General features: G+C 41.3%; 2 protein-coding genes, 1 non-coding gene and 1 pseudogene across 3 annotated transcripts; 3 read left to right on the top strand and 1 right to left on the bottom strand.

The window, feature by feature from the left end:
* Positions 1-290: 290 nt before the first annotated feature.
* Positions 291-3,602, top strand: LOC126805092 (pentatricopeptide repeat-containing protein At5g14770, mitochondrial-like; annotated as a pseudogene).
* Positions 3,603-5,024: 1,422 nt separating this feature from the next.
* Positions 5,025-7,241, top strand: LOC126805103 (transcription factor bHLH91-like). Its single transcript, XM_050532206.1, has 3 exons — positions 5,025-6,004; positions 6,541-6,966; positions 7,080-7,241. Exons 1-3 carry the CDS (start codon positions 5,159-5,161, stop codon positions 7,191-7,193), a joined length of 1,386 nt encoding a protein of 461 aa, XP_050388163.1. The 5' UTR covers positions 5,025-5,158; the 3' UTR covers positions 7,194-7,241.
* Positions 7,242-8,008: 767 nt separating this feature from the next.
* On the bottom strand, positions 8,009-9,085 carry LOC126801980 (uncharacterized). The gene has a single exon (XM_050529490.1). It carries the CDS (start codon positions 9,083-9,085, stop codon positions 8,009-8,011), a length of 1,077 nt encoding a protein of 358 aa, XP_050385447.1.
* A 1,292-nt stretch (positions 9,086-10,377) lies between these two features.
* On the top strand, positions 10,378-10,469 carry TRNAM-CAU (transfer RNA methionine (anticodon CAU)). The gene is given in 2 exon segments: positions 10,378-10,415; positions 10,433-10,469. It is a non-coding gene; the product is annotated as a tRNA-Met (tRNA).
* The last annotated feature ends 7,820 nt before the right edge of the window (positions 10,470-18,289 follow it).

The raw sequence follows: 18,289 nt of genomic DNA, 5'->3' as shown, positions 1-18,289 counted from the left end.
GAATGAGTTTTGGGCTATCAAGTGTCTTGGGTTTGTTTTTGTTTCTCTTAAGAACAGTGCTTATAATTCCAAAAACTTGCAAGACTTCAATCTACTTGGTTTCCAATTAGAATTTCTTTTCCACAAGTTTAGTTTAGTTTATGTCATGACTTTTGAAATGATTTCTCTTGCTTCAGTTGCTAGAAACCAACACAAAAGTTTGGAAATTTGCAATGCATTTTATAGCTTCTTAGAAAAAGATGAAAGTCATTACATTGTGATTATCTATGTGATATATATGTGTATATAATGTAATCTGATACAGACAACTTGATGATGTTTTTAACTAGATGAAGAAGCATGCCAAGAGTAGTTTCCTTTGCCTAGCTCGATCTTTGAGTTCCTCCTCATTCTACTCATCTGGCAAGCCCAATCTTTGTTACCAATACTGCCACATCCCACCATCCAAGACTCACCTCTATGCATCATTCTTTTGCACCCTCATACACCTCTACTTGGCCTGCGACAGATTCTCCAATGCTTCTGAGGCCTTCTTCTCTATGCGGAGTCATGGCCTCGTTCCTGGTCTGCCTCTCTGGAACCGGCTTCTTCATCATTTCAATGTCTCTGGTTTGGCTTCTCAGGTATCCCTTCTTTACTCTGAGATGCTCTCCTGTGGGGTTGTGCCTACTGTTTTCACCCGAAACATATTGATTCATTCTCTCTGTAAAGTTGGGAACTTGAGCTTGGCACTGCATTTGTTAAGAAATAATCAAATTGTTGATACTGTTTCGTATAATACTCTCATTTGGGGATTCTCCCAACATGGATGCCTTTAACAAGCTTTTGGGTTGTTGTCTCAAATGATGCGGAGGGCTATAATCAAAGATTCTTGTACCAGCAATTTACTAGTTAGTGGGTTTTGCCGGGCTGGCTTAGTAGAGTATGCAGACTGGGTTATGGATAATTTTGTCAGCGGTGGAATTACTCCGGATGTTGTAGGTTTTAATACCTTGATTGCTGGATATTGCAAAGCTGAGCTACTTAGTCGTGCGCTTGAGTTGATTGAAAGAATGGAGAGGGATGGTCTTGCTCCTGATAATGTTACTTATAATACTCTTGTCCATGGATTTTGTAATGTGGGGGAATTTGAAAAGGCCAAGAGTACTGTACATAACATTTTGGGATCTCAGGTTAATGACTCTGGGACTGGCAGTATGAATCTTACGCCAAATGTTATAACTCTAACCAGTAACCACTCTCATTAGTTCTTACAGTAAGCAGCAAGGACTTGAAGAGGCTCTTTCCCTGTATGAGGAAATGGTTATGAATGGCATTTTCCCGGATATCGATATCGTTACTTATAGCTCCATTATATACGGTCTTTGCAAGCATGGGAGGCTCTCAGAAGCCAAAGTGCTCTTAAGGGAGATAGAGAAAATGGGTGTATATCCTAGTAATGTCTCATACACTACCCTTGTGGACTTTTTGTTTAAGGCAGGCTCTCCCAGGGAAGCCCTTACCCTTGAAAGTCAAATGGTGGTTCGTGGCCTGGTTTTTGATTTAGTAAATTGTACTGCTTTAATGGCCGGGCTCTTTCGGGCTGGAAAAGTCGATGAGGCGAAAGACCTGTTTCAAACAATTTCAAAGCTCAGCTTAGTTCCAAACTGTATCACTTACTCTGCTTTGATAAATGGGTATTGCAATTCAGGACACATGGGTAGTGCTAAAGCAGTGCTCAGAGAAATGGAGATAAACATGTTTTCCCGAATATTATCACTTGTTCTTCTCTCATAAAGGGTTACATGTAGGAAGGAATGATTGGTGACGCTCTTGGTTTATTGAGGAAGATGGTGGAGAAAATTGTGTTGCCAAATGTTTTTGTGTATGCAATACTAATTGATGGGTATTTAAGGCAGGTAAACAAGACCTTGCCCTTGATCTTTATAATGAAATGAAAATTAGAGGATTGGTGGACAACAGTTTCATATTTGATGCTTTGTGAGCAACATGAAAAAGTGCGGAAGAATGGAAGAAGCTGAGGGATTAATATTAAATACAACTTCTGATGGATGGCTTCTTTAAAGTTGGAAAAGAGTCAATTGCTCTTAATTTATTTCAAGAAATGGCAGAAAAAGATATGGGGTTTGATGTTGTTTCATACAATGTCTTGATAAATGCTGTTGCGGCTTGGGAAATATGAAGTAAAATCTGTCTATACTGGAATGAGAGAATTGGGAGTGGCTCCTGACTGTGTCGCGTATAATACCCTCATTATTGCGTCATGCAGAGGGGGTGACCCTGATAATGCTTTTGAACTCTGGAATGAGATGAAGGGTCAGGGGTTAATTTTGGATTCATTCACTTGTAACATTCTGATTGGTGGGCTTTGTAAAAAGGATAAGATGGAGAAAGCAATGGATTTGTTAAATAAAATGGTGGCTATGGGTTCTCTCCCTACCTCAGTTACTCATAGGCTTATGCTTGATGATTCTTCAAAGAGTAGAAGAGCTGATACAATTATGGAAATGCATCAGAAGCTTGATAGGTATGGGGCTTGACCTCAATAATGATGTTTATAGTAATCTCATTATTGTCTTATGTAGGCTAGGAATGACCAGGAAGGCCACTTCAGTATTAGAAGAGATGATGGGGAGAGGACTGTTAGCAGATACTGTTACTTACAATGCCCTTATACGTGGATATGGTATAAGCGGCCACCTGAAAAGGGCTTTTGCTACACACTCAAAGATGCTGGCTGAGGGAGTTTCTCCAAATATTGAAACGTACAATATTCTTTTAAGCGTCCTTTCAGGTGCTGGTTTGATGACAAAGGCAGATGAATTATTTAGTGAAATGAAGAATAGAGGCTTTCTTCCTAATGCTTCCACATATAATATATTGGTTTCCGGCTATGGTTAGATTGGAAATAAGAAGGAAGCCATAAGACGTTATTGTGTAATGGTAAACAGAGGTTTTGATCCCAATACTGGCACCTACAATGTGCATATTAGTGATTTTGCTAAGGTGGGAAAGATGAGCCAAGCTAGGGAGTGAGTGAGATGCAGGCAAGGGGTGCCTGTCCTAATTCTTCACCGTACATCATACTAATCTCTGGCTGGTGTAACCTTTCAAAGCAGCCAGAGGTGGAGAAGAAGTTGCGAAAATCATACCGAGCTGAGGCAAAGAGATTATTAACCGAGATGAATGAGAAAGGGTATGTTCGAGGTGGCAGTACTCTTTTATCTATCAGTTCTACCTTTACTAAACCAGGAAAGAAGGGTGATGCTCAGAGGCTATTAAAGGAACTGTACAGCAGCAAGAACATATGAGAGATCGTCATGGCTTAGCTGGTATCTGGGTGCTTTTACATACACTACAGGTACGTTCTATTCATCAAGCTAAAGTGTCACTTCCTGGGACCAGCATCTAGCTTGATGCTGTCAAATCTATAGATGATACTTTTATATTTGTTTGTTTTATTTTATTTTTCCTTTGTTATGTTTTTTTTTGTCATGTCTCTTGTTGTTGTTATGGAACTTACATGTATTAATGTATATCTTGATACATTAGGCAAGACCTTTGTTTGAAGCTTGCTGGCATTGCTGTGGATCAATATCATCCAGGTTAGTAATAATCAATTTAGCCATGACCACATGTCCACATCACTTCATTTCTTTTTGGTCTTTTGCCCTGGTGCTGCAGTAAGAGTAGCAAGGCACTTGCTAGCTTTCCTTATGTCTTCTATTTCCCTATTATTTGGCTAATATCAAGGTTCTAAAAACCGCTAGGCACTAGTCGGATGGAAAGTTGAGGACTAGTCGGAGGAATATAGATAATTGGTATGAATACATATATTTATATAAAACAAAAATATAATTGGTATTATAATGTTCAAATATAGTGAAAATACTCAAAATATAGATAAAATGTTCCACAACAATGGGACAATGTGATTTTATAAATTCAAAAGCACTTGTGAATTTGATTTTTCCAAGCGTATGCCTGAAAAAATTCAAACTTAAGCAGCCTAGGCACCGATTAAACGGCCTAGTCGGTCGATTAGGCGGACTAGTCAGTCGATTCAGTGGATTAGTATGCCGACTTTCAACTTCCCTCCTAGCTCCGGGGACTAGGACATAATTGGGCGGTGTGTGACCGTCTAGCGCCTAGGCGGGGATTTTTAGAACCTTGGCTAATATATATGTGTGTGTATATATATACACATATACACACTATTTTTGTAGTAAATGGACCACTAAGTCATGCTGAATATGTAGACATTTAGAATAAGAATAGATTTTTAAGAATAAGAGAGTTAAAAACTTAAAATTGTTGGTTACAGAAAAGGTTAGGGAGAAATCTGCAATTTGTTATATTTACTCTGCCGAAGGGGTATATAATAGAAAACCTATGAACAAACAAGTAGAGTAGTATTGAAATCCAAAAATAATTGGGGAATTGACTCAGAAGTAAAAAGAGCTTTGTCTGAGAAATTTCCTTCAACCGTAGTTTTCCCTTAAAAATCCGCATTAAAAGTTAAACTTCATTTCTGAGGTCGCAGTTTTTAGCTCCACCGGTAATTTCGCGTCAAACTCGGTTTGGGTCTAACACTAAGCCAGGCTGACCCACGCCCACCCCTGGTAAAACCCAAGAACTAAGTAGATACAGAAATGGAATTATGAAAAATGAAGGGAGGAAAGTGCAAACTCCTTGGGGAGGGCCAGGAACAGAATCAAGAGTTTCTGTGCGAAGAGATTTTGAGTGGGCCCCACTGATGAGTAACAAACTCCCAGCCAGCTCTGCCTCTCTTTAACCAATTCTCAGTCTCTCTCTCTCTGAGTGGACCCCAGTGATGGGAATCTCAGAAACAAACTCCCAACTGTGCTCTCTTGACCATCCCTCTCTCTCTCTCTCTGCTCGTTTATTTTGTGAACCAACCAAGCAGACCTCCCTCCTCTGATTCTTAAGCTCTAGCTAATTTCGTCGAAAGGTCAGTTCTTTTTTTACAAGCCCCTTAGCCGGCGGCCCTTCGTTTTGGCCAGCAAAGAAGTCATGCATAACCTTTTTAGACCTGAACTCTCTTCCAGCTGCTTTTGTTTCCATTCCCTTTACGCTTAATCTCTTTAGGTTTTTTGTAGCAGACAGACAAATCAACAAGTATAAGAGTACAACATCCATGGACTCCAATCACTCCATAAGGCCAAAAATGTACTTAAACAGTAGTGCTGCAGGTGCCTGCCGCAACTTTGATCCCAATAATACTAATATTGACCCCATGTCAGAATCAGCCCCAGAAGTTGTTGTCCACAACCACAACCACTTCCACAACACCACCACCTTTGCTCCTGAAGAAAACCCGAGCAGGCTCTCCATGGAAGAAGAGCTCTCTATTTACTACCACAACACCGCCATGGAAACTGATCAGCTTCAGAATGAGATGGACCAAAGCAATACCAGAAACTTTCATTTGGTTAATCCCTTTGAGACCCGCCAAGCCACAAATAATGAAATGCAACAACAATTTCCCCCACCTGAGCAGCTCAGCCATCTCCACTTGCCCTCCTCTTCTGTGCTCCCACACTCCTCCATTACCTTCACCAACCCGAAGAGCCCGGGAGGCTGTTTCCCAGAGTCTTTTGGGTATGAGGCCCTGCTCGAGACTCCATCTGTGGCGGCAGCCTCTATGGTCATGTATGACCCAATGTTTCACCCGAATCAGCTGCCTCCGCAGCCGCAGCCGCCTCTGTTCAGGGAGCTGCTGCAGTCCCTGCCACATGGGTACAACTTGGGTGGGTCCAGGAATGAGTCAAGTTTGTTTAGTAATGGTGGGGATGAGGTAGAGCATGGTAGTAAGCAGTTGTTTGAGAATGGGGTACTGGAGTTCTCTAAAGAGGTGAAGCCATTTGGAAGAGGGAGAGGAAGAGGTGGGAATAAAGGGATCAAGTTTACTGAGCGCGAAAGGAGAGTCAAGGTCAATGAGCAGTATAAAGCTTTGCAGGAATTTGTTCCGAATCCAACCAAGGTACTGTTCTCAATCTAAGAATCGGATTGCTTTCATGGATAAAAAACGTACTCCATTCCAACAGCTTTGTCTTTCTTTTGGCATTGTAAATTGTTCTTTTGCTTAATGTATGTCTGGGGAGATTGGTGCAAGCTACCCTTTTAACTGATTATCTCAATCACTACAAATATTTGATGTCAAGTTTTGATCATGTTCATAAAACTATGCAGATATTTATAGTTTTATACTATGATCCACTTCCATCACTTATTTTGCAGTTTTAGTCGGGTACCGTTTTGGATGATTGTCTCACAATGCGAATTTTGAGACACTGTTGAATCTCATTTTGCTTAATATTTTGTTTCTGGGGAGCAATTGTAGCAAAGAGTGAAGTAGATGGACACATTTGGAAATAATCCTTATAATTCCCAAGCAAAACGTTTGGCTTGGGAATGAATTAGAGCATCAATAGTTTCATTGTAACTGTTTGTCTATGGTATAATGCTAACAATTGTGCTTAATGTTTGGGGAACTGGGGAAACAATTGATTGGAGCAGTCTGATAGAGCGTCTATAGTTGGAGATGCAATTGATTACATACAGGAGCTGAAGAGGACTGTGAGCGAGCTGAAACTGTTGGTGGGGAAGAAAAGGCGTGGGATAGAGAGGAGCAAGAGGCAGAAGACTGAGCAAGGTCCTGGAGATGATGATGAGAGCTGTAATGTGAAGCCCCTTGGTGATCATGACAATGACCACTCCTACTACAATGGGTCTCTGAGGAGCTCATGGCTTCAAAGGAAGTCCAAAGACACTGAAGTTGATGTCTGGATCATCGAGGATGAAGTTACCATCAAACTGGTCCAGAGGAAGAAAATCAATCTCTTGCTGTCTGTGTCCAAGGTTCTTGATGAGTTGCAGCTTGAACTCCATCATGCCGCTGGGGGACACATTGGGAATTCATACAGCTTTTTGTTGAACGCCAAGGTTGGTGCTTACTCTATCTCATGGATTTGTTTTAGTTGGGTCATTTCTGCTGACCATTTCTTCATGCATTGTTTTGATTATGGGTTGCTTTGTTTTTTTTTATGTACTTGCAGATATATGAAGGGTCTTTTTTGTATGCAAGTGCCATTGCCAACAAGCTCATTGAGGCTCTGGACAGACAATATGCAGCAATTCCACCTACCACTAGTTATGGGCATGAGAACTGAGATGTTGCTTGGAATATCTATCAAGTCTTGATAAAATGTTTATCTCATATTATGTTGTGGTCTAATTACATTATATATGTTGTCGTATGACTTTTGGGATTTGGAAATTTATAAAATAAAACATAAGCATGGTTTAAGAAAAGTCACAATATTGGTATTGTTTTTTTGGTTTCATATACACTTGTATTGTACCAATTGGAACTCTTGTGATTTTCTTTCTATAATAGGGGACCTATCAGAATTTGCATCATAAATGTTTTTACATAAACACTGCTGCTTCTACAAGTACTTGAGGCCACTTGTTGCTGATGTTGTTGTTGTTGTTCCCCAAGTGCCTTTTAACAAGCAACACTTGACTTCTGTACAGAGGTGCCGTGCTGGGTCGAAAAGTAGTAAACGTCTTGCACGGGTAAACCGCGCGGCGGACGGAACATCTTGGTGAATTTCAAGACTGTCGCTCGCGAACCTGTTATAGTTTACCACTCCTAAGTTTCATGTGTTAGTTCAATTGTCAAACTATTAATTCTCAATCATCACAAAAAACCGGTGGAATTTAGTTATATGAATCCTTCTGTTTATAGATACCAAACCACACATGCTTTAAGGAAGACAAAGTAACACTTGTATACATTCTTATAAAAAATAACCAAAAACAAAATTTTTATTAATTGCCAAAATAATCGTACATCAATATTGTTTTTGAAAAATAAACACTTGACTTGAAAAAGTTGTATTAAGGCGATACTGCCATTACAAATCAAACTTAAAGGCTTACATAAAATAAGCGATATAACGACAATTAATCGACATAGATCTTATTCAAAATCAAGAGTGAAAAGAGCCCCAGGACCGGCTTTCTCTTTCTCATTTGTCTGAAAGTCTTCAACTTTGAGCTTGATGGTAGCATTAGCATCAGGCAACGCCACATCTTCAACATAGTTGCTTTCATTGGACAAGTATTGCTTGCACTTCTTGTGAGCGCGAAAAATCGCCTTAGGAGCACGACATTGCTTATGAAAGTGCTTAGTTGAACCGCACTTGTAGCATGGAAAGTTCAGATTTGGAACCTTGGCCGAGTTGTCGGATTTTGGGGGACATTTATATAGAATGGCCGGCGAGGCACCACGGCCTTGAGGGTTAGGGGGGTCGGCGACGGCGCCATCCCTAGTCCAAGTCATGTTGTGACGAGGCCCTCTGTTTCCTCCAGTTTGATACGGTGCAGATCGATCCCTTGATTTTTCTTTACAACTTTTTCCCTTGCTTGCCTGATGAGATTCCAGAACTCTTTTCGTCCCTGCAGGTCTTAGGTTGTTGTTGTTGAGAATGATCTCATGATGGCATTCATTCTTCTTGAGAAGGTTCATCAAATTTGCAAAACTCTTGATTCTTTTGGCCTCATAATCAAGGCGATATTGGTGAGGTATTTCACTCGCAAATTCTGGGAAAGTCTCTAAGGTCTTCTCGATCATGCCATCATCAGTTTTCTCCTTGCCACACATATTTAAGTCTGCCTGGAGATTTAACATCGCCTGATGGTAATCATGAACCTTGGCAATATCCAGTAGACGAACATATCTCCATTCCGCCAAAAGGGTTGGCAACCGTGCGTCATGCACATAATTAAACTGTTCTTTGAGAGCTTCCCAAAGAACACTCGGATCTGTATACTTGAGGCACTGTTTGTTGAGTACCTTGTCCATATGGCGCCTGAGAAACATACAGGCATGGGCTTTCACCTCATCGGACGCTTGGTCCTCTTTTTCTTTTGGAGGGTTGATGGCAGCACTAAACTTCTTTCCGACGAACGTGATTTGCACGTCGGACACCCATCGTAGATACTCAGTTCCATGAGAATCTAGGATGTCAAACTTTGTTCGTGTATTTTCAGACATCTACAAAAAAAAGAATTGAAGATGTAAGTTTCAATTTAACGAAACAAGTTTGATTTAATAAAACTATTTTCAGAACAATTGTACGGATCAAATCGATGCAAATTTGCAGCTATGACTACCACGATCGAATTTTTTATTTATTTATTGTTCTTCCCTTTTTTTCATATGTAGCTATACCAACGGCTACGAATGGTAACAGCGGCACTCCCAGCCACTCCTAAAACTCGATACAAGGGGAGTCATATCCATGTGTATCACCCGAGAAGCAGGAGAATCAGGTTGACAAGAAAAGGGAGTTTGAAAGTCCTCGATGCAAGACAAAAATCTCATCAAAGTAAATTTCATTGAAGAATGAACTTTAATTTATAAATTTACCTTGAATTGCAAAAATCTTATATATATATATATATATATATATATATATATATTTTTTTTTTTTCATTTCCTTAACTCGGCAACAATCTTGAAGCTTTGTCTTCAACTTGGTGCGGCGGCAAAAGGGGGTTGGACCACCGAGAGGCAGTGGCCAGACAGGGGGTAGGGAGGAGGCCGACGGTGGTAGGAGAAGGTGTAGCCGGTCGGAAACAAAATATAGGGCTTTAGGTTTTTTTTTTTGGATTCTAGGCCTATGGTTTTCATGGATAGAACTACTTGCTGATAATGTGAAATAATATAATGAATTTGAGAGAAATAACTGTGATTTTATTAATAGCCTAGAGCCTTATATATATACATTACAATAAAGATCCTGATGAATCAGAGAATAGATAACATTCATTATTAAACTAGGCTATACTAATTAGGACAAAATACACCAAGTATGAATATGAGATGATTCTCCTACAACGAATCCCACATTATTAGCGATATTCTTGATCTTTATACTAATATATTTTGTTTTTGAAAGTAATATCCGGGACAAGTTTAGGTACAGTAGTTTGACACAGCAAGGAATCTTTCACACTATCAACTATAAAGAGACATGATCTCATGCCGAATAGCTCATATAATATGAAAAGGATATGTAACATCCATATGTAGTTTTTTATTTGGATATATAAAACTTTCTAATGTAATTTAAATAAAGTTTTTGTTCTCTGTTGTTCCTGATCGACCATTGTGGTTTGCTTTGGCAATCAGTAATTAAAGTATGGTTATAACACACGAAAATGAATAAAATTATATTTCATTTGTAATAATTAGAAGAGTACAGCAGTAGAATAATTCATCATAGGTGCTGCTTATTGTAAGTTCACTTGAATATTTATAATCTTCTTAAGATTAGCATCATCGGGGTGGTGGCGCAGTTGGCTAGCGCGTAGGTCTCATAGCTTAAAACAGTGAGTTATCCTGAGGTCGAGAGTTCGAGCCTCTCCTCACCCCATACTTTTTTCCTTTTCCTTGAAAGGTTCAAGGAAGTTCTTTTTACCTTGCTTGCGAGTTGCATTCTATATACATTACTAAACGAAATCGTCTCAAACTAATCTACCATTTTTTTGATACGAAACTAATCTACCATTGTGTCAATCTACTTCTAAACCGAACGAGTTTGCTTAATCTATCCGAACATAAGCACATTGATGTAACGCAGGTGAGCCCTTCTAATCTAATACACGAGCCTTTAAGGAAACGAACATTTCTTATCCGTGTACATGACTTTTACAAAAGGATGAAACAGTGGGTGGTGGCCTTGATTCTTATAATTGGTTGCATTGCCCTTTTGAATCCCTTTAGGCATGTGAAGTTGTGAACCCAGGAAATGCATGTCCCCCCCACTAAACTGACTAAAGCTTCAATTAGAGAGTTCTGTAGCTGTCATCGAATGCAAGAACAAAAGAGCCATGCATGGAAGCTTAGTTTCTTCAGAAAAAGTATTGACTTTTTACTCTGATCTTCACGTAGAGAGTATAATAACCCATGATCTTGTTCAAGTGGTAGGTTGATCGATTTATTGTGACTATGATTCTGGGGTGGTATTTGAAGTAACACCAAGGTAATAAAATCGTAAAAAATCCCATTGACAGAGACTTGTGAATACGTTACATTCTAGCTAGGTGTTGGTCGATCAGCCTATCAAGGGGATTGGTCCCAAATGATATTGGTTGAAAACTTAACTATAGCACTACATCGACAAGGTTTCGCAATATCTAATAGGAACAAAGAGCAATAAAACATAAATTTGAGGTTTACATGTACGAGTTTTTCTCAATTTCTTGTTTTTTAGGGGGAAGGCATATATATAAGCTGTGTTTTCAAGACCGATACGTTAATGTATCACATAATGAGTTATCCTTCATGATACATATAGAAAATTGAGTAATTTCACGTATTCTCCGATACAATATAAGTACATGCACAAAATTCAAATCTAATATGACAAAAGAAACAATCAACCGAGGTAATCTAAAGTGAGCTTTTCTTTACATACACAACCTCATTAATGGTCAAAGAATGCTAAGTACGTAACTAAAGATTTAGCTAATTGTAGTGCAGACTTGCATATCATAATTAATTCCAATTTCTCATGTAGTTCTCAATACATCTCTTGCTCATTTCAATTTAATTAATTTACACACATTCACAAACTCATCATCTGCATACTTTGCAGATATGTGGTAGAATTTTGTAAATTTTCCAATAATTAATAGCATGATTATTAATTGAGGAGTGCTAGGGCGCCATAATATGGCGTCAAATCCGGTGCCGCAATCTTAAGTGGCATGCCACATCACATTGACACATCAATAATTAAAATTATATAAAAATATCATTTTAAATGAAAAGACAATCATATCCTTGTTAATATAATGGTTCTAAATTATTATAAATGTTTCGGGAGAATTACTATTCTACCCTTTTGTGGTTTCTTATTAGGAGATAAATTAGTATCTCCGTAATAGATTAGTACTCTGAATCCTACGAGATTATGGTTTTGTAATGCCTATATATAGGCCCCATATCATTCAATAATACACAACTTTTATCCTGCATCACGTTATCATACACTTTTCCCTAAAATCCTGAACTTTTAGAGCCATAGAATTTTTTTTCTCTCCACCGCCGGCCGCCTTAGTCTCCGGCCTCCGGCATCTTCTCGTCGGCGCAGCCCTTGCCCACCGCTCCTGCTCGCCGCCGCTGCTGCAGCCCCGCAGGGTCTCCTCCGCATTCGCTCCGCAAAAACATCTACCCTAAAACATCTTTTTGCCCCGTAAGTCCCCGCATCAAAACATTTAAAATTGCTCCCCCCTCATATTCACGTAAGACACGCGAACTTCACAAGCAAAGTCTTCGCTCAAGAGAAGCTGCTCCCGTCTTCTACAAACCTCTAAAGGTAAATTTTTCATTAACGTTCCCGCTTTTGAACGTATAGATATATTATATCGAGCGCTATTAGCCTTCTTCTTGTCTTTATTCCGGCCTTTCTTATAACGCCGATGAGACTATAGGGGGATGAGTTTCCCCTCTTGGTCGATGTTTTCTGTGTGACGGTCCTGGGGGAGTTACGATTGTTTTGAAAGGAAAGTTAATCGATTTTCGTGTGGTAGCCTGAGTGCACCATTGTTTTGGGTGCGATCATGAGTATCGCCGTCTGCATCGATTTTTCTTGTGACCATATACGTCACCCCTTCTAATTCATTTTATACTTGAATCTAATCGATTCCGTATTCGTTTTTGTAGATGTCATCGCCATCTCGACCGGAATTTGGCCTTTTTGATCTAGAAGGAAATGAATATCACCGCTGGGTTTCCGACATGGAGCTCACTTTCAAGAGCCGAGGGATCGAAGGCATGTTTCCCGACCCTCCTGCTGATTTCCCACCCATGGCTAAGACTCAAACTCTCATCTTCATGAGACGTCACATCCATGCAACTCTCAAGAGGCAATACTTGAACGTAAAAGATCCTAAAAAATTATGGGACAAATTACGCTTGCGGTACAACAACGTTCATGATAAGCTTCTCCCTAAATTGACCGTTAGATGGGATAACATCTGTCTATTGGACTATAAGAGAGTTGATGACTTTAATCAAGATATGCTATGCCTGCAATCCGACCTTGGCACCGTTGGTGTCATCAAGACCGACCTAGATCTTCTCAATAAGACATTGGACACGTTTCCAATAAACTATGAGGTTCAAGCTCAAACATACCGCACTCATATAGAGGAAGGAAATATCCGGTCTTTCGCCGACTTAATGGCGCTCTTGGCTAAGAAGGAGAGACATTATGAGATTCTTCTCAACAACAACAATAGACCTGTTGGCACTAAAAATATTTCAACGCCACAGTCTAACTATGGGAAAGCTCTTAAGCAAAAGAATCAATCAAGGAACGCTCCATACCAGCACCAAAACAACAACTCTCATGGTGGGAGACAACAAGACCGGTCTCGGCCTAAGTTCAAACTTGGACTCGTGATGGTGGCGGCGCCGCACCCTCCGTAGGAGGCCGTCCCCGTCCCAAACCTCAAGGAGGCCATACGTCTCCTCATGCCTCCACTTCCGGTAATGGCAAGTCTCCATGCTTCAAATGTGGCTCATTCAAGCACTTTAATCGTGATTGTCGCGCTAGCAAATAGATGATCAAGGCATACTCCGCCTACAAGAAGTTTCTACAAACCGAATAGAATCATGTGGATGAGGACCCTGAGATCGAGACTCACCACATCTCCATGAAGCCCGAGCCCCTTGCTTCTAAGGCTAAGCCTTCGATCGCTACTATGGATACTCCCGACTTTGATTAGTTGTTTTAGCTTCCTCAGCTTTATGAATTCATGTATTGTTATGGTCGACCGCCATTGTTATTTTCATTGACTTTGTAATAGTCTTTTGATTTTGGAATTAGAAGTTCATGTGTGATGTATTAAAGATTGGCATTCAATAAAATTTCTCATTTTCTTGCTTACAAGACGATCTCTTTGAGAATTTTATTTTCCTTACACTTAGCATGATGATCAACGTGTGCAACTCACGTAGTTTTTAAATTGGACGCGTTTGGGTTACATGGGACCCCAATAACATTACATTGTGAATTTGGAACTTCAAATTTGAAAAACGGACCTCGGAACGTCAAAAACGACGTCGTTTGGCCCTGGGCCGTACCTGGTTACTGTTCCGGCATTTCCGGAACGTTTTCCGGCGTATTGGCCGCTTTCCAGCCACTTTACGATGTTTTCGGCACCACCATCCGGTTCCTGCCGGCGTCCCCTGTCGGACCTGAAGCTCCGGCCAGCTTCGGATGCCGCCGGTCGGTTTTCCGGCAATCGGTGCCGCCAGTTTCCAGTGAGTTTTTTAGACGATTGTTTCGTCGGTTCTCGTCATTTTTCTGGCATATTTCCAGAAATATTTGCTGCCACTTTTTCCTGGTCCAAATTTTGACCCAGTTTTGAGTTCTTTTGACATGGTTTTCCGGTTCATTTTTATGGTTTTCTCCAAGTCCGTTATATACACTCACCGACATTCTTTGTGTGTGTTTCCACACCATTTTTGGATGGTTTCTACCACCCTAGTTTACTGTTTGGTATTTCACTGCTTCAATACCGTGTTTTCTAACTTTTTAGTTGAAGAATGTAGTACTATTGCCATGTGATACATTCCATGTGATCGCACTTTGTTTCGATTCTCTTTCATACAATATCCTATGGCGTATTGTATATAATTGTTCTGGTGTCGCTGACTCTCTTAATTGTCATTTTGTAGATGTCCCGCGGCGAAATCGAATGTCTAGCTGATTGCGGAACCACCCACACTGTCCTACCGCACATGCAGTTATTCACGGATCTAGTGTTTTCTATTTCTTCGATGACTACAATGATTGGCTCGAAATCCATCATTCAAGTAAGAGGCACCGCTTCTTTCATGTTGCCTAATGGTATGACTCTCAACGTCGTAGACGCTCTTTATGCGCCGAAGTCTCCCCGCACCTTGCTAAGTTTTAAGGACATACGTGTCAATAGTTTTCACCTCGATACTTATGTTAAGAATGGTGAGGAATATCTTTGTGTTACCTTTGAGAAAGCAGGCCAGTGCCGCGTCTTAGAGAAGATGAATAGTCTCGGGAATGGTTTGTATCTTACTTCCATTCGCATCTTTGAAACATATGCGGTTGAACGCAACTTTTGTGATTCAGACTCTTATATGCTTTGGCATGCCCGTTTCGGGCACCCTGGACGTGATATGATGATTAGAATTCTTAAGAATTCACATGGTCATCCATTTTCAAGTCCCGGAAGCGACTGGAGGATCACCTCACCCGTGCTCCACACGGTGAGGCCGTGTCTACCCGTGCACCGCACGGTGTGGCCGAGCCAGCCTCTCTCGGCAGCTCCACGGCTTTCATGCCGTCGGTGGCGGCATCCCCTCCTTCACAGGATCTTGTGATGCCTCCCGTGCTTTCTAATGCCTCCATGGTAATTTCTGATGCCCATCGCTCGTTTTGCAAAGCTTGTTCTCTTGCTAAATTTCAAGGAAGTCATTCTTTTGCTAAATCTTCGACCGAGAACATTCCATTCTTACAACGTATCCAATGTGACATTTGTGGACCTATTCAACCAGAATGCGGACCTTTTCGATATTTTATGGTATTGGTTGATGCATCGACGCATTGGTCATTTGTCGCTTTGCCATCCACAAGCAATGCTGCATTTGCTAAGTTATTAACTGAAATCATCAAACTTCGGGCTCACCACCCCGACTATCCTATCAAATCCATTCATTTGGATAATGCTGGAGAATTCACCTCCAAAATTTTTGATGATTACTACATGTCTATTGGGATCGAAGTTGAACATCCTGTTTCTCATGTTCATTCACAGAACGGTCTAGCAGAGGCTACCATCAAGCGTATTCAGCTTGTTGCTCGGGCAATGGTTATGGGTACTAACCTGCCGGTCTCTGCGTAGGGATATGCAATGTTTCATGTAACGACACTTATTCATTTCAGACCCGCGGCTAACCAAGCGTTTAGTGTGTACCAGATGGTAACTGGTTATGAACCCAATATTTCACAGTTACGCATTTTTGGTTGCGCCGTCTATGTGCCTATTACGCCTCCACTGCGTACTAAGATAGATCATCAGAGACGATTAGGTATCTATGTTGGCTATAATTCCCCAATGATTGTCCGCTACTTAGAACCAACCAACAGAGATCTCTTTACTGTAAGATTTGCAGATTGTCACTTTGATGAGACATGCTTCCCGTTGTTAGGGGGAGATGGGAATGTTATCATTCCAAATGAACGTCAGGAATTGATGTGGTGTGTCCCCACTATGTCTCATTATGATCCCCGCACTGCTCAAAGCGAGTTAGAAGTGCAACGCATTATCGACCTCCAGAAAGTCGCGAATTCGATGCCCGACGGCTTTGTAGATATTGCTAAAGTGACAAGATCAAACATACCCGCTGCAAATGTACTGGCACGGTTGGATGTCCCGAAATACGGGCGTGGAAGACAAGCTCTTGGACCTAGCAACGTTGGCTCCGCCCCTGACAGTGGGACGGAGGCCGGCGGCGGCACCACCGTATGCCGCGGTGTTGCCGACGCCCTTTGTGGCAACGATGCCGAGATGGTCTGGCAAGGAGAAGCTTCGGCCTCGGCTGCTCAAAGGAAAAGGAGGAGACCGATAAACTCTAGGGATTCAAAGCCTAGAAAGAAGCGAATGACCAAGGCACAACGTATCATCAACGATGAATCACCATCGTATGAAGTTGTCTCTGATTACAACTATGTCCATGAATCAACCCAAGTGTTACTGTGGGACACTATGGAACCTTTTTTGATGCCAGAGAACAACGAAATCTCAGTGAACTACACAAGTGAGCAGTCGGTCCGAAACCGAGCCGCTACATGCATTGATGAAGTTTTCGCTTATTCCATCGCACATGAGATCATATCTGAAGACGACGTTGAACCTCGCTCTGTAGCTGAATGCGAACGCATAGTAGATTGGCTGAAGTGGAAGGAAGCAATCCAGGCAGAACTTGACTCATTAGCGAAGAGAAAAGTCTTCGGAAATGTTGAATTGACTCCAAGAGATGTCAAACCAGTTGGACATAAATGGGTCTTCGTTCGTAAGCGTAATGAGATGAACGAGATCGTGCATTATAAGGCAAGACTCATGGCGCAAGGATTCTCACAACGACATGGTATTGACTATGAATAGACTTATTCTCCTGTTATGGACATCATTACCTTCCGCTACCTTATTAGTCTCCCGCTAGCTTATTAGTCTGGTAGTGTCTGAAATACTAAACATGCAGCTTATGGATGTGGTCACAGCTTATCTCTACGGGTATCTTGACGCAGAGATATACATGAAAGCTCCAGAGGGACTACCTTTACCTCCATCAAGTGCCTCCAGACCACGGAGTGCTCATACAGTCAGATTACGTCGTTCATTGTACGGGTCAAAGCAATCCGAAAGAATGTGGTACAATCGGTTGCATCGATACTTGGTGAGAAGGGGTTATAAGAAATATGAACTATGCCCATGCGTGTTCATACGAAAGACAAATTCAAGATTCGTCATCGTTGCGGTCTACGTTGATGACATGAATATACTTGGTACTGTTGATGAGATTGAAGAGACCGTGTCTTATTTGAAGTCAGAATTTGAGATGAAAGACCCAGGGAGGACGAAATTATGTCTCAGCCTTGAGCTTGTGCATAGGTCTGACGGCCTCTTAGTCCATCAGTCGAATTACATACAGAAGATGCTACGACGTTTCAATATGGATCTATGCAGTCCATTGTCTACTCCCATGATCGTCCGAAGTCTAGATATCAAGAAGGATCCATTCCGTCCTAAAGAGGATGATGAAGAAGTTCTTGGTCCTAAAGTTCCATACCTTAGTGCGATTGGGGCACTATTTTATCTTGCTCAATGCACTAGACCAGACATATCTTTCGCAGTGAACTTATTAGGTAGATTTAGCTCCCGCTTACGCTACGTCATTGGAATGGAATCAAGCATTTGTTTCGTTACTTGAAAGGTTCACTTGACATGGGATTGTTCTACCCCTATTGCAGAGAGAACACCGCCACGATATCTCCCCACACCACCGCCGTCGTCGGCCTCGGCCTTGCCGCCGTACTCCACAGCGACACCGCCAGCCGCCATGGCGTGGAGACCGTGCACGGTTCCGAGAGCAGCAACCGGTCCCGTGCAACTCCTTCCCCTGATGCAAAGACTCCAAACTACT

The sequence above is a fragment of the Argentina anserina genome, chromosome 1 (genome assembly GCF_933775445.1).
Source record: "Argentina anserina chromosome 1, drPotAnse1.1, whole genome shotgun sequence".
Classification (NCBI taxonomy): Eukaryota; Viridiplantae; Streptophyta; class Magnoliopsida; order Rosales; family Rosaceae; genus Argentina; species Argentina anserina.
This window is presented reverse-complemented; position numbering and strand designations above follow the sequence as displayed.

What these genes read in the sequence shown, in the direction of transcription:
- LOC126805103 (XM_050532206.1), top strand. Translation starts at nt 5,159, where the DNA reads ATGGACTCCAATCACTCCATAAGGCCAAAAATGTACTTAAACAGTAGT. An exon ending in TTGTTCCGAATCCAACCAAG is followed by an intron (nt 6,005 to 6,540) that starts GTACTGTTCTCA and finishes TGATTGGAGCAG; the next exon opens with TCTGATAGAGCGTCTATAGT. An exon ending in GCTTTTTGTTGAACGCCAAG is followed by an intron (nt 6,967 to 7,079) that starts GTTGGTGCTTAC and finishes ATGTACTTGCAG; the next exon opens with ATATATGAAGGGTCTTTTTT.
- LOC126801980 (XM_050529490.1), bottom strand. Translation starts at nt 9,085, where the DNA reads ATGTCTGAAAATACACGAACAAAGTTTGACATCCTAGATTCTCATGGA.